General features: G+C 46.9%; 1 protein-coding gene across 1 annotated transcript; it reads left to right on the forward strand.

Annotated features, from left to right (window-relative positions):
• Nucleotides 1-2,276: 2,276 nt before the first annotated feature.
• On the forward strand, nucleotides 2,277-3,437 carry MIND_00389700 (uncharacterized protein; the record flags this gene model as incomplete). The annotated part of the gene is made up of 2 exons (XM_037360728.1): nucleotides 2,277-2,516; nucleotides 2,568-3,437. The coding sequence occupies exons 1-2, from the start codon at nucleotides 2,286-2,288 to the stop codon at nucleotides 3,435-3,437; spliced, it is 1,101 nt and encodes a 366-aa protein (XP_037223613.1). The 5' UTR covers nucleotides 2,277-2,285.
• Between the last annotated feature and the right edge of the window lie 12,187 nt (nucleotides 3,438-15,624).

The raw sequence follows: 15,624 nt of genomic DNA on the forward strand, positions 1-15,624 counted from the left end.
GTGCTAGAGAGTGGGGCAACGCGGCAACGGCGCCAATTGCCATAGTTGTCGCCTGCCCATCCACGTGTACCGTACGGCGCGTCCCGCGTGCCGGTCGATCATGCTTTTCACACTGAAAAAGACAAACTTATCAGTTTGCGCTGAAAGGCTCACAGAAACTTAGCTGATATGTTTTTTGAGCTTGCTCTGCTAAAATGTAGCAGCTGCAGTGCGAGCTTGGATCCGTGCTTGAGCACGCTTTGTGCTCGAGAGACCTGACGTTGACACAGGGAAGGTCAAGCTGCGCACTGGCAGACGCTCAATGTTTCCTGCGCCCGCGGCGTCTTGCGTCGCTGCGGCATACATCCTTCGGGTCCCTCTGTACTTCACTGAGGAGGAATCGGCGGTGGAAGCGGCGACCATGGTGGTGCAAGACGAAGGGGAAAAAAATTCTCCATTGATCCGATTATTCCGTGATGTCATCATTTTCAGGGCACAAGGCGAAAAAAATGCCGTAATGTCACACCCGTTGTGGGTGGCATATCTTCTTTTCTTTCTCCCACCACGTCAATGTTTCCCAACGAGTTATTCCACGAGGTGCTCAAGGATCTGGCGCCAGCGGACCTCAAGTCGGTGGCACTCGTCTCCCGCAGGCTGCGGTTGCTTGTGCGACCTTTCCTGTACAGCAAGCTGCAGTTCTGGCCATACTCAGTGTCCTCGGACTTCACGGCCCGAGTTATGCAGCGACCCGGGCTAGAGGAAGCCCAAAACATTCTCGACAAGCTCAACTTCTCCACGTCGCACATCATGGTGCGGCATGTGCGCGCTCTGCGCATCAGCTGCGACGAGTACGACGTCCGGAGCAGGCTATTCGATCGCGCCCCGATGACGCATGCTCTCCGCGACCGGCTGTTTGATCGTCTCGGAGACTTCACGCGACTGAAGACCCTCAAGATCGATTACCTAGACGTGCCCCCCGCCGCGCTGTTCCAAATCGGCTGCTTGTCGGGGCCACTCACGCTGTCCGTCGTCGGTTGCTCGCCGCCACTCCGCCCGGAGATTGACTTCGCCATAGCGATGCGCCTCGAGAAGATCGTTCTTCGCGTGTCGAGTCTCTTTGTGTGGGAGACACACAACTGGGACGCATGGGTCTGGCTCTTCCTGTGCGACCCAACCCTCCTCCAGCACGTCAAGCTGCGGATCTGCGAGTGGGCGGGTGATCCCACTACGTTCAGGCTTGTGCCATCCCACAGTCTCGGCCCGTTCCGCCGAGTATCGACGCTGAAGCTGCTCTTCCACACGACTCAGGACCTCACGACCTGGAATTGGGCGCTGCTGAAGGCCACCTTCCCGCACGTGCGCTCCCTGGACGTCCTCCCGGACCCGCATGACGTAGACTGCGGCCACCCGGACACCCCAGCGACGCTTCACCAGTTTCTCTCTTCAGCGCGCTTCGCCGACCTGCTGGAGATGAGCACAGTTTGCGAGCTGCTGCCCATCCTGCTGCCCGGCACGCCTCTCCGCCATCTCCGCATTACCGATTCCGCCGCCGTCGACGTTCTATCCGCCCTCCGCGTCGTCGAGGCGCATGCCATCCCGCCCACGATTGCGCAGCTCACTCTCGAAATTTCCGACGGCGACAGGACTGTATGGACAGGCATCCTCGCGTTCTTCCCCGCCCTGGACGTCCTGCGCGTCACGATCGTGCTGTCCGACGGGGAGACGGCAAACTGGAACAACGTTCGTAGATCTCATTCTTCCGTCCTTCGCCTGGCTGATGAGATGATGATGATACCAGGTCCGCGCATTCTTGCTGGCACTACCGGCGGTGCTGCCGTCCAGCTTGACGGAACTGTCCCTGGAAGTCAAGACCACTGATACTGTGGAGCCTCCATCGACCCGGGCCCCGCGGCCCGACGCTGGCGCTCCAACAGCCGTGCAGTTGCAAGCCGAGCTGATGGATCGGTGCATGGGCATGAAGAGTATCATAGTGACAGTTCCCTTCCTGAAACTACGCTGGGCCACGCTGGCTCCAGATTACTGAGCAAAAAACAAGGTGCCAGCGGTGATTTGATTTTCTTTTACATCGCCGATCCTGGAATGTATACATACGACTTGTAAATATGTACTAAGTATGTACACTGTGAGTTCAAAGTGTTCCAAGGAGTATTCAAAGCAAATTCAAAGTGTTCAGGTGCGTGTGAGTAAAAGGGGAGGAGGGCTGATCCGTGATGCCATCATTTGGGAAGCACGAGGAACGTAATGACGTTACGTCACAATTTTTCACCCTTTTCTTCTCGACCTTCATGCTCGCGGCATGGACGCGTGTCGCACCGGGTTGCCGACGCAGAGCTCTGCAAACACTTCCTCTGCGTGCGTATAGCGTCTCTCTGGCGCTGCGCCATCCGCTACGACTGCCCGCGACGACGGGGATTGCGCCAGCGCCGACGAAAAGCAAGGGGGCGAGCATGAGACGAGGCTACGCGGAGGTGCGCGACGTAAAAGCGCGCTTGGAGGAGGAAGGGCTCCCGCTCAAGGTGCGCTATCATCCTTCCTTCCCCTCCTGCAAGTCTGACCCCTCCTCGAAGAACTCCGGCCCCACGACGGCTGCCCTGCTCGCATACGCCGATGCGTACTGGCTCCCGCCCACCGACGTCCCCGAGGGGTGGAGCACCGACTGGAAGAGCTGGGACTACCTGCTCACGCTCTTCGCATACAGCCCGTACTTCCTGCGCCTGCCGCAAATCGAGATGCTCGTCAACATCCGCTATGCCGTCCCGGGCGAGGTCAAGCCCGTGATGTACTCCGCGGACCACGCCGGGCTGGTCTTCGCGGTGGACCGGGAGGACGCAGAGGCCGAGGCGGACCCCGAGTACGAAGGCGCGGCGGAGGTGTACTACCTGAACTGCCGCACGTTCAGCCTCTACATGTTCGACCCCGACCACGCCCCGCACGTGCCCCCGCCCCAGACGATCGACGAGCTGCTCATGCTCATCGGCACCGCGCCGGGCGCGCCGGAGGAGGCCATCCCGCTCCTTGCGCTCGAGCCGGACGAGCACGGCCAGGCAGTGCTCAACCGCATACTCAACCGCGACGCGAGCGTCATCCCCGTGCTGGAGAAGGAGTTCCTGAGCTACGCGCCCAAGGCGACGACGCCCGAGGAGGAGATGATCCGGGCGGATGAGCTGGACGGCGCGAGACGGCAGATGTTGAAGGAAGCCATCCAGAAGGCACGTGAGTTCATTCGGGAGACGGAGGAAGAGTTGGAGCACGAGGTGGAGGAAAGTGTGGCGGTGCGTGCGCAGACGAGCGGAGAAGGAGGAATTGGTGGGGCGGTGGAGGAAGAGGAGGAACGGGCGTTTTTGCTGATGCGCGCGGCGCTGGAGGAGGCGAAGGGAAAGTTGAAGCAGCTGGAGGAGGAGTGGCACAAGGCGTACGGTGTGGATAAGAATGTCTAATGTGATAAGGGTATCAATTTCCCTTCACAATACAGCTAGTTGAACTTGTTCAGTGTGGCCCTTGTAGCGTATGACCAAGTCTGTGATCTGTTTGATAGAGGCAGTGTCATTCAGAGTGCCATTGATGTTGAAAACTGGAATCAGCCTCTACATTAACTCTGGCACTCTTCTAGCCCCAGTTAATCCTCTCTATCTCCTATATTTGTCCTCACTCTACTGTGCTTGCCTGTTCTTCTCCAATGGCGACTCCTGGTGTCCCTGTTGACCTGTATTTGTACTGCCTGCTCTTGCAGAGCAAAATTACTCTCCTCACCGACTGTCTAGACTGTGTATGGTACACCTGCTCGACCCCCTGCTCCACCTTCCCCTGGTCCTACAGTTGCGGACAATCAAAGCTGACAACTTGTATTACTCAAAATCGGTACGTAGGAATGAAAAACTAAGTGTACAGCTGGAAAGAGGGAATTTTTTCCTTCCAGAAACTATCTAAACTTTGTCAAAATTATAACTTTTTAGTGCCGGATACCCGTCAAATCTTCGACACCCCCAAAATCTCACGCTATCATGATGTATGGGGTATCAAAAGAAAGGTCTCGTTGAGCTCTATTCAGCTGGACTTGTTTCAGGACGATCCTACGTTTAGTTATGGAGAAATCACGACTTTGATGGCAGAGGGCTCCTGGTCCTACATACATTCTTTTTTAAAATAATCCCGGTCCCTACCCCTGCCGTCATTGCTGCTGTCCACACTTCTATACCACTTGCTGAAACCTTCCCTCCTCCTGCGCCTGACACTGTCACACGCTATGGTCATGCACAGCCTTGCACAGTATTGCACAGTTCTTAGCTATGTATTTAGCAACAGTTTCCATGCATAGGTCCAAATCATTTGCATCATATCCTCCTTCACAGCAAAGATGCATAGCTTTGCACAGTCTAGCTAACTTGCGCAAATTCCGTCCGTGCATGTGATATTCCAAAATGGGCTCAATAGAGTAGCAGGTCGATCAAGGATCAAAATGGCATCACAATTATTGCTGAGTAAATGATATTATGCTATATGCCCCAACCCTGACGGCCTCCACCACGTCCGCCCGCTATTTGCCCACCGATGGGGTACGGTAACGATCGACAGGCAGCTCATCATGTTACCAATAAGATGAGCTGCACTGGACATGCTTCAAGGCCACGCATGCACTATGGTGAGGAGCACTGATGGTAGAGGCCAGGAGACACTCTAATGTCAACAAGTAAGTACATCAGTTCACCGACTTCGAAATAAGTTGTATTTGCAATAATTGACAGATTACATGTGTCTTGGCTACTGGCTCACCCCGGCGCATCTGCGGCTTGACCTGAGAGACTGGGAGGGAGCGTCGTCAGCCAAACACATGGTTAAACATGTTGGCTGGCATGAGCGGGAGCGGCCAAAGCCTTGTCGTTCATAAACAAACAAGGCTGGGGCTGCTAGCTCGGGCATCGTGCATAGTAGCGTGGGGACTTGGTGAAGTCGGTAGATGCTGACGACCAGCGCAGTGCGGCTGGAGGCCTAGGCCAGGCAAGTCAGTGACGGGAAGCGTGATTATGTGCTTTCGACCACCGAGAGAGGCCAGGAGACACTCTAATGTCAACAAGTAAGTACATCAGTTCACCGACTTCGAAATAAGTTGTATTTGCAATAATTGACAGATTACATGTGTCTTGGCTACTGGCTCACCCCGGCGCATCTGCGGCTTGACCTGAGAGACTGGGAGGGAGCGTCGTCAGCCAAACACATGGTTAAACATGTTGGCTGGCATGAGCGGGAGCGGCCAAAGCCTTGTCGTTCATAAACAAACAAGGCTGGGGCTGCTAGCTCGGGCATCGTGCATAGTAGCGCGGGGACTTGGTGAAGTCGGTGGATGCTGACGACCAGCGCAGTGCGGCTGGAGGCCTAGGCCAGGCAAGTCAGTGACGGGAAGCGTGATTATGTGCTTTCGACCACCGAGAGGTCGCGTGGGCATATGGCCATGGCAGGCACAAATGGTGGTCAGCAGCAGTGGGGGGCATGCGAAAGGCATGGCAACACACCTTAAGGTCCTGTCGTTTCCCTTCCCATTAGGTCCACACATACCGCGTGCGACTCTGGGCAGTTGCTGGCAGGGCAGAAGATCCCAAGAAGGTGTTGGTGGCGGCATCAAAGAGGGAGGGAGAGGTAGGTGACTGACTGTGACATAGGGCTTGGTTTTTAAAGATTTTGAAGGTTATCAAACAGTTTGATAAAAATGGCCTCTGAAACCCTGTTTATAAACCGGTTTTTAGGTTTTATAAACCAACTGAGCTGATATGACCAGAGCGACCAATTTTTTTTTTCTTTTTGGAAATTTCTGATATAAATTTTGGCCTTTTGACTTGATGTCTGAAAGTTTCATAGGCTGTAGGGGGTTTGAGAGAGAGCTAGAGCCCATCAAGTCTCACTTGTAAGTTAGTATAATATGTTTAAGTTATATATACCATATGCAATTTACTTGAAGGTATTAGAAGATTTAAGATAAACACCTTATCAGGAATCCTCTATATGACCTAAAAATCATAATGACAGCAATACTTAATAAGAAATCTGCATAGTTAGTACTTATAGTCACAACCCAGCCCTCAGTACTAGTAGTAATCATAGCTACTAGTTAATCATAGCTAATGTCAGCCAAAGTAGGTAAAGATTCTACTTGATAAGAGACTAGATGTTATAATAGACCTATAAGATATGGTCAAGCCTACTAGTAGTATATAGAAGCAATATTAGTGTGAAGTAAGTCTAGTTTACCAGCTTCTTTCCTTTTTGGGTGCTTATTAATATAAAACCATAAAACAGGGTGTTTCCAGCCATGCTGTTTATAAACATATAAAACAGGGGTGTTTGTAAACCGGTTTACAAACACCCCTATATAAACCAAGCCCTACTGTGACATGCTATCAAATAGCTCTCTGATCCGCTGTCGGAGTATGGAATGCAATTGTATTCCACCCGTTTTAGGTTTTCACATGTGCGGGTAGAAATTCAATAATAGTCTAGCTATGCAATAGCTATTTTTGCCCTTTTGTATCTACATGTGTCATTTCTGCTTACCCAACAATGACATGAGTGACAAGTCACAGCTGTGACTCTCTTTCTCTATGCTCAACCATTATATGCTCTACCATGACACCATTTCCTTAGACTTCCATTTTCTGTATTAGTTGGCTTTTTCCGAGGTCGAACCTACAGCTTACACCAGTTCTATCATGTCCCCGACCTCGCCGGCATCCTGCCCTTGGTCTCCTGTATGCCAGGACTTGCTTTGGTAAGCACCCCGTCACATAGATGTAACAATTCCAACAGCCAATGAAAATGGAACATGCAGGAGTTGCACCCACTACTGGTCCACTAGTCTGTCCCATCATTGTTGCGATTTTACACTAATACACATAGAAAATGAGCAATCAAGGAGATCACTAGGACCTTCAACCTAACTATTCAAATCCTAATTTTGTGTAGTTTGTGTTTGGGGGTTGAGCCGCAGGAAATGGCTAATGGATTCAGATGTTCTTATTGATATGAGTTGTAATTGGATGTTGTATAAGTTTGTATTGAGGTTTTCATTGTAATGAACAGAAAATAGCAGTTGTTGTTTGAGGAGTTGATATTTGAGAGGAGCAATATGGCTCTACTCTCCTAGCACTTGCACTTTGCACTTTGTACCTTGCACTTGAATTTGAACTCGCACTTGCACTTGCACTTGCACTTGCACTTGCACTTGCACTTTAGACTTAAACCTGAACTTGTACTTTGCACTTTTCACTTGCACTTAAAGAAATCCAACTGATGTGACAGTGGTGGTGTCACAATCAGGGGACACTGATTGTATTGGTTTGAAACTTTCCCCTCTAAACCTGACTGATGTGACGCTGGTAGCTGTCACAATCAGGAGGTCCGCCAGGGAGGTCCTTGTTATTCTATCTAATTTACTTATAGACCATCTGGAAATAATTATGTAATGTGTGACACTGTGACTTGATCCGCCTCTAGCATGTTCTAGTTCTGATTTCTGGAATGTTCTAATATTCTACCTGGTTCAGAGTTGCCAAATACAGACATGTTACCACTTATTTGGTTCAGTTTCTAGACTGGGTCTAGAATCAGTTTAAAACTGTGTAGACTGTCTGGCTGGTCCCTTCTGGAACAGATCTAGAGTCTAGAACAATTATAAGTGGTCATGCGAACCATATATAGAAGGCTTGGGTGGTGTCGCAGGCTAGCTCCCAGAGCGACCGTTAGGAGGGTGTTGACAGATCTGTGATAGTGTAGACTCGAGCGGGGCGGGGGTTAGGCTGGAATCAGACTCAGGCAATTTCAGTGGGCCGAAACTGACAAATGTGGGATTAGATGTCATTACATTTCCATCTTATCATTTAGCTCTTTTGTTCTAACTCATCCTGCTCAATCATGAGCCAAGAATTTTATTATTGTAGTAAGTGCTAAGTGGCCTAGCTTATCCCATGCTAACTAAGCTTGTCCTTTGCCCGGCTAGCTTACACTTAGGAATCTATTTATAAAAGTGTTTCTGAATTGTAGCATTCTTAGTTAATCTCAGTTATACAATTAACTTATTAGATTTTTTTTTCCTATCCATATCTATTGTTAACCATACTATGTTTATAGTTAGTAGTATCTTAATTAATCTGCCCATTATTCTATTTATATTACTTTGCCTTCAAACTATATATCGAAACTAGCAATACTTACTCTAAGTCGCCAGCTATCATATCCTTTGAAGCAAGAAAATATGTAAATTCTATAGCTAGAAGTTAACTCGTTGAATTATTAGGCAATTTGATAGTCTTAGGATTAGACTCTTACAACACCTTGAAAGGCACATCCATCATGAGAGTCTAGGCTAAGGTTAGCCAGGTTAACAGCCCATTATGCTATAACTACTCCGAGGACTTGTCACAATGTCTGTGACACCTTATAACAAGTTTTTCAGTCGTTTAATACTTGTTTTATTAATAATAAAGGGTTAGGAACAGTGGCAAGTAGTTTAAAAGAGTAGTAGAACATATCTAATAGCTCAAGATTTTAAACTCCATGCTTCTAGCTCATTAAATTAGGTGACTACTAGCTTAAAGTGGGCAGAATTACTAAATAAGCAAATTCTGAACAAAATCTCTTATAATATATTTATAGTGAGATTAATAGGCACTATTATTATTAAATATACAAATATAAATTTTGAAAGCCTACATAATTTCTAAGGTTATACTATGCACTAAGAATCTATGCTATCAGCCCATTTCATATTTTTATATAAGCAATTACCCTCCGCCACAGGTCAGTAATCATCTAAAGACTGTTGTTGGATTTAATGCTAAGTGAGCTCTTATCTCTAAGGTTTTAAAGATTTACTCATACCTGCATTACAATACTTGCTGCACTGATCAACATGTTACCAAGTCCACGGGTTAGAGTCTGCTACAGGGTTCTTTAGGCAAGATAATGTATAGTATAACCTAAATTCTAGGGCCCAAAACTAACCAGAGGTCAAAGACTGCAGCATACTACCAAATATAGACTTACTATTGAACGTCTGGCTATTTTAAATATTTACTAGTATAAATATTGCTACAGAAAGCAAGTGAGGAGATAAGATCCGGGCTTCAACCTAAACTTAGAGTCTCTATCACATCTAAACTGACGATGCAATGGATTAAATAAATAGTAAAGACACTGGGAACTTCCAGGAATAGTCAAATTAGAAGTAACCATGATGTTAATAGATTATCAAGTCAACTACAAAACTTGTAACAGCTAGTAGATACATAAGTTAAATAAACAAGTAGCGTTGCTGCTCGATTTAAATTACAGATTGGCAAGAGTTGTTATGTGTTGTAAGCTGAAGCTTCACTGCCATCAAAAATAACCATGATGTCCCCCCCAAAGCCCATAAAGCAGATAGTAATTCACTATGCTTGGGTTATTCTAGTATCCACTCTTCTCTAGTAACTTGCCTCATGTTGCCTGAACACACACAGAACAAAGGCCTTGCCTCCACCTGTTACTTCCACTTATCTATTGTAATTAAAAGTAAGTGCCCAGCATAGGTTCTATTCTAGTTAGAATAGATGATATAGAAAAGCCTATGCTGTAATAATTCTTAAATAGCACATATGTCACAAAAATAAAATTATTGCAATAACTGTAATATAGAGTAGTAGGTATAACAGATGGCCTAAAAAGAAAATGATTAGAGAATGTTACAGATTGTTATAAAATTAAAGTTGCATACATTAATTATATAAATAAGTTTTATAAAGTAACCCATAGTAACAGCTTTATAGTTATATTAATTATCAGCTGATGTCCAACTGATGAGCCTTTATCTTGATAACTACTTAATGGAGATATATAATATAAGTGCTATTAGGAACATCTTTGTGAGTATGATGAGTGAGCTATGGTATTTAATCCTCATCATATCATATGATCATTATGGTAACTATTCAGTCATAGCAAAGGAAATATTTGATACTCTAATATTATAAGGTAGATGATCTATATATTTAGAGATCTCAAATCAAGGCTCTAGTATGTACATCTTCAGTCTCAAGTCAACATCACCCAAACCACTCATCAGGGGTATTTGATCTCCATCAACTGCTAATGGTAATTATAGATCTCTTGCTAATTAGGGCAGATAAAGCTGGAAAGGTGCTCATTTGAAAGGTATACTATTCTACCATTATCTTATATATCTTCTCATATTATCTAGTACTATCAGATCAACATATTAACTGTTAAGCATGATTGAATACTGAGTTCAGGAGAATTTTGTTAGGACCTACATAGTAGTAAAACAAAATTGATCGAGAACTGGTGGAGATATGACTAGATCAATATACCTGATGAATAATCATTAAGTGGCATAGCTATACTAGTAGCATTGTATTGGTAAAAATATCAGTCTTGCTATTCACACATTCTCAGTACTGCTTAAATGGAGTCTATAGCTGTTCTAATTACTATAATATCATCTCATCAGTTGTACATCAGCTAGTGATTGGCCAGTGAGGACACAACTATTGAGATGTTACTATAGGTTATTTTATAGAAGTTTCTTATATAGTCAAAATATAGATCTTTGATTTTGTGACAATCTGTGACATTCTCTGATAATTATATTATCACAGGGTAAAATTTCCTTGTTTTGGCCATTTATTATAGCTATCACTTTGTATTACAATAGTTTCATTTCATGACATATGTGACTACCAGTCACTCTTTAGCTACTTGCCTGGAAATTTTCCTTTTGGGGGGTGGATGTCACTTATGTCAACTTATGTCACACAGAGTGACAAACGTGACAAATGCACGATTTTATCACACTTGGACTTGGACCCAGATACTGTCACGGATAAGACCCGGCCCGTCCGCTCCGGCGCTGGTGTCGGGCCATCACGGGCCCGTAGCACGCAGCACGTGACGACAGGGAACATGCACCCCAGTAGGAGGAATGCACACGTGGGAAGCACGTGACCGAGAACAACATGTCGAGCCGTCGCCGAGCCCAACTCGACACAAGGGGACTGGGGAGGAGTGCTAGGAGGTTAGGAGTAGCGCCTGGCCCGCAAGGGATGTACGATCGTCCCCTCTGTGGCCAGGAACGGGAGGGACGAGGAGGAGGAGAGGCCAGGGTGTCCGATCACCCCCTTTGCGGGCCCGCGTATATAAGGCGCGATAGCGTACCCTGTACTCTATCGCTTAGATCGTCTGAAGAACTACCTTACTCCGTGCAAGGAGGCGTTATCGACTCATCTGGCCCGACATGACCTGATTCGAACCTTCGACCACCGACCACGGCAAGGGACCGAGTTCACGGGCCCTTTCGGTTTCGATCTACCCCGCCTGCCATACTTGCGGGCCCGACTATCCGTCTGTTCTATTCCGGGCGCGCGTTCTTAGGAGAGGTCCTTGCACGGCCCGACCCGCAGTCTGACAGATACCAGGACAATTATAGCAGCTGCAGCAAGCTATTTAAGAATTATTGTAGTATAGGCTTTTCCATATCATCTATTCTAACTAGAATGGAGACCACACTGGGCACTCACTTTCAATTAGAATAGATAGGTGGAAGTAACAGGTGCTTGCCTCTGCATACGATCTTGTGCCAGAATATGTGTTGTCCTCCGGCATTTAACTATACCATGTTTCCAAATACTTGACACTGGGAAATACATTTCGCAACAGCATCAGGGAGTGAAAGCTTCTCTGGCATAGCCAACCAATGAAGGATTCCTTGGGCAATCAAATCCACTTTGGGCTTGATTGTGACAAGTGTAGGGAGATTGTGAAATCGGTACGCTGTAAAAGACTCACGATGCAAGTCAATACAGGAAGGACTAACATTAGCAGTCATATTTCGACAGGCGTTTGAGATGAAGTCTGTTGTTCAAGTGCCAGTTGAATGGGGCTTCTGTGACAATAGCTAATTGATAGCAACTCAAGCTGTTCATGGACAACAGCAGCATGCTCTTCAGTGGTGGTGCAAACATCAAGCTACACCAATTGTCCCGATAAGTTCTGCATTGTCAGCTGACTTGCCTGGAGACTTCAAAGGCATCAAACGCTATCAGACGCTGGCCAACAGCGAGCTCTCTACTGACCGGTCCTCCACCTCCAACCTGGAGAAGCAGGTGCAGCGATGCTGGGGCGATATACTTCTCAAAGAATGCATTGCTGGAACCAAAACTAGTAGGCCTTGAGATGGCGACATCTTTGCTTCCTTCGCTGGTGGGCTGGGGTCAAGCCAACGGCCAGTAAAGGTGTCTCACTGCACACCTACAGAGCCCGAGTTTCGGTGTGTCACTGTGCATTGCTAAATTGGTTATTAACCACTTACTGAAGCTGCCATATTGTATGTTGGCTGACCGAAGCATCAAGACCCTTCAGAACGATCGAAGACTGAGAGCTGAAGGAGCTGCTCACTGCTGGTCGCCCCGATTTGACTTTGCTGAGCCGATTTACCATTGCGTGGGATTTGAATGCCGCATTCGAGCGCTGACTAGAGGCATGCAATCATGCACTATTCCTGCTTTTTAAACTCACCCATTGAACAGAACTACCCTGGACGTATTAGTTTTCGCCACAGATGCATGGATACCTTCAGCACAAAGGTCATCCTCTTGTTTTCTTGCTTGATATTATCAAAGTCCCACAGGTCAGTTTATCCTGTACCGGGCATCACTTGAATTCTAAGTATCCCAGTCCCACACAGGCGACGTTCTTGCAGCTTTCACAAGGTATTAACACTCTAGCCGCATCTACTTAGACTAACTCTGAAAACCATAGATTTTGGCATGGACCGGCGACAACACAGTGTCAAATGATACACAGAACGAGGCTCTTGGGAACAATGTCAACAATACATTCAATGTGGTCAACCGCATCCGATGTTTTAATCATACTCTCAATCTGGCTGCCAAGGCCTTCCTCCGCCCATTTCAGCCACCAGAAAAGACAAAGGCTGGTGATACCACAAATATCAACGATGAGGACAATATTGACGACGAGGACGTGCCTGACATCCATTCAGAAGACGACGATGAATTATTACCTGATGTGGCTGACATGGATGACGGTGTGTTTCCAACCATGTGTTTAATCGATATTCAACATTTAATAGACAAGGGCCCCAATGACTGAGAGACCAAGGAGGATGCATTTCGATCTTCGTATGTCCGAAGAACAGAAGGACTATCTCACAGCCACGAAGGATGTCAAGGAGGCATTGTCTCGGGTGCGTAAAAGTATTTGGCTCACTTCCAAGTCTAATATGGCCGCTAGCTCTGGCAGTTGGCATTTGCGATCGTTAACTCTACAATGATTGCGCTTCCTGCCTGGCAAAAGGCTTGCGAAAAACATCACATGCATGCTCAGCTCATCCCACGTGATGTACGGACACGGTGGACCTCCACCTACGATATGCTGGTGATGGCCATCCAACACAAAGAAGTCATCAACACAATAACAGGAGATCAGAACCTCAGCTTGCGCAAGTACGACATTACAGATGATGAATGGGTGATTATGGATGAGATGGCACATACATTGAAGGTGCGCAGCCACGCGAAATTGTCTCAGCTATCAGTCTATTGTATTGTCAAGGTTTTTAAGGATGCAACTGTTGTTTTCTCATCAGACCAAACAAGCAACATTGCAAATGTCATTTCAACTATGGATAAGATCGACGACTTGATTACGACAACTATTGCCCTACCTAAAGTAACCGCAACAACTGCAACAACAAGTGCAAAAACTTTGAAGAGTTCAGTACCCGCCGCACCCGTCCCAGTTATGCATCCATCCATCCGGAAGGCGCTCCATCTTGTGAAAACAATGATGAACAAGTACTATTCAGCTACCAACGTGTCGACGTGTCGAACATTTATCGAATTGCCATGGGTTGCATTGTGCCTATCTGTATTGCACTATCTCATTCGATTCTCAATTCTCTATCCAAGCTATAAGCTCAACTACTTCACACCGAAAATAGGAACAGCCTTGGATTGACACTGCCCGCAACCTTGTGGAGGAGGAGTTCCAATGGTACCAACAAGCTGGTGAAGCCGCTGGGGACCGCGACTCAGACGTGGAATTATTGGAGCCCGACGCGGCAGCCAGTGATGCAGTATGCACTGTTGTTGATTTGTGTTATACTTCGCTCACCCCCCAACAGATCAGCATGTCATCAAGCTGTTATATCTGTGCCGACTCCGGCATCTGTCCCCGATATCGACTCCGGTATTTGGTTTTTACGCAATGAAGAATTACTGAGCATTTCCAATTACCTCGACTTATAATCTATACAATCATCTATGCCTTGTTCCTCATATGCAACTCCTCTTCTACTTTACTTGACTTTGTTCTAATCTCATTACTTACTTTGTTATCCCTTATTCTGTTTCCATTACTTCTCGTACTATAAATACTTTGATGTATTACGATGTACTTCAGTTTGTAAATTAACATTGCTGGTCTCTATATCCCAGCATCGTCTCGACTCTGCTCCGCTCCTCTCTTTTTGTCTTGTCTTGGTCAATTGGAAGCCCCGGTCACCCAAACATCCTTCTGTGGTGTTCCGCCCCCAAGTGCTCTCCGATTTCGATTCCGTCTCTGACTCTGACTCCGTCTCCATCCCTCTGGTCGACATGGCACTTAACACAAGCAATGCACACGCTGAAGATGACCCAGACACTGGTGACGATGCTTCTGATGTAGACAGGGGACAGAAGAAGCAATGCCACTAGATATATGCTTGTGTTGATTTTTATTTGTCTTGTGTAAAATAAAAGTGTTTAATCGCTGGACCTGTGGGTTGCCGGACCCGGCGGGGTCAGGGTTCATCAGGGTCCGGGTCCGGGTACATATGAGACCCGTGCCCCCACCCTATTACCAAAGAAGGTTTTCCCTGATGTATGCCGCAAGTTGGGCTTGGCGTTAGGCATGACATATCATTCTTGGTCATATGCTTCTCACATGTGCTTCTCACATGTGCATTTCTCCCTTCTGGGAGCTCCCAGTTGTCACATGCTGCATGTTGTAGGCCCTCGATGACCTGACACCAGCACTGGATAGGATGGGCGGGGTCTTATCTGTGATAATTATCTCTCTTGGTAATTGAACAAATCATCAATTAAGCATATTACTTTTTATTAGGGACGGTCACGGTTAGCAGGTAGGTGGTTGGTCGGTTGGTTGGTTCGGCGGGTGCGGCAGCCTGGATCCCATCAAAGCAATCTCTCCCGTGCTGTCACGCACTATACCCACCTTGTCCTTTGTTGTAGGTAGATAGTGTAGCTACATCTCTGCATCGGCATTTGTTCTAGTGTTGACTAAGATCAAAATAGTTTGATTCGGAATCTGTCTGTTATCTGATCACATTTCTTTCTCTCCGCATCCACTCCAATGCCTATTCCAACACATCGGGAGACTATTCGGCGGGCCATTCTCTATCAGTTCCAACTCAGACTTCTCTGCTTGACTGCCCGGAATGCCTCTGCTAATGATGGCAATGATTCTGAGTCTGATGATTCTGGGGCTGACTCGGATGTGTCAATCTCTGATTCTACGAGCAGTACTACATCGAGCACCGATTCAGGCCACCTACTGGCTACC

This window comes from Mycena indigotica (genome assembly GCF_014461135.1).
Source record: "Mycena indigotica strain 171206Taipei chromosome Unknown Mind.scaff0003, whole genome shotgun sequence".
Lineage (NCBI taxonomy): Eukaryota > Fungi > Basidiomycota > Agaricomycetes > Agaricales > Mycenaceae > Mycena > Mycena indigotica.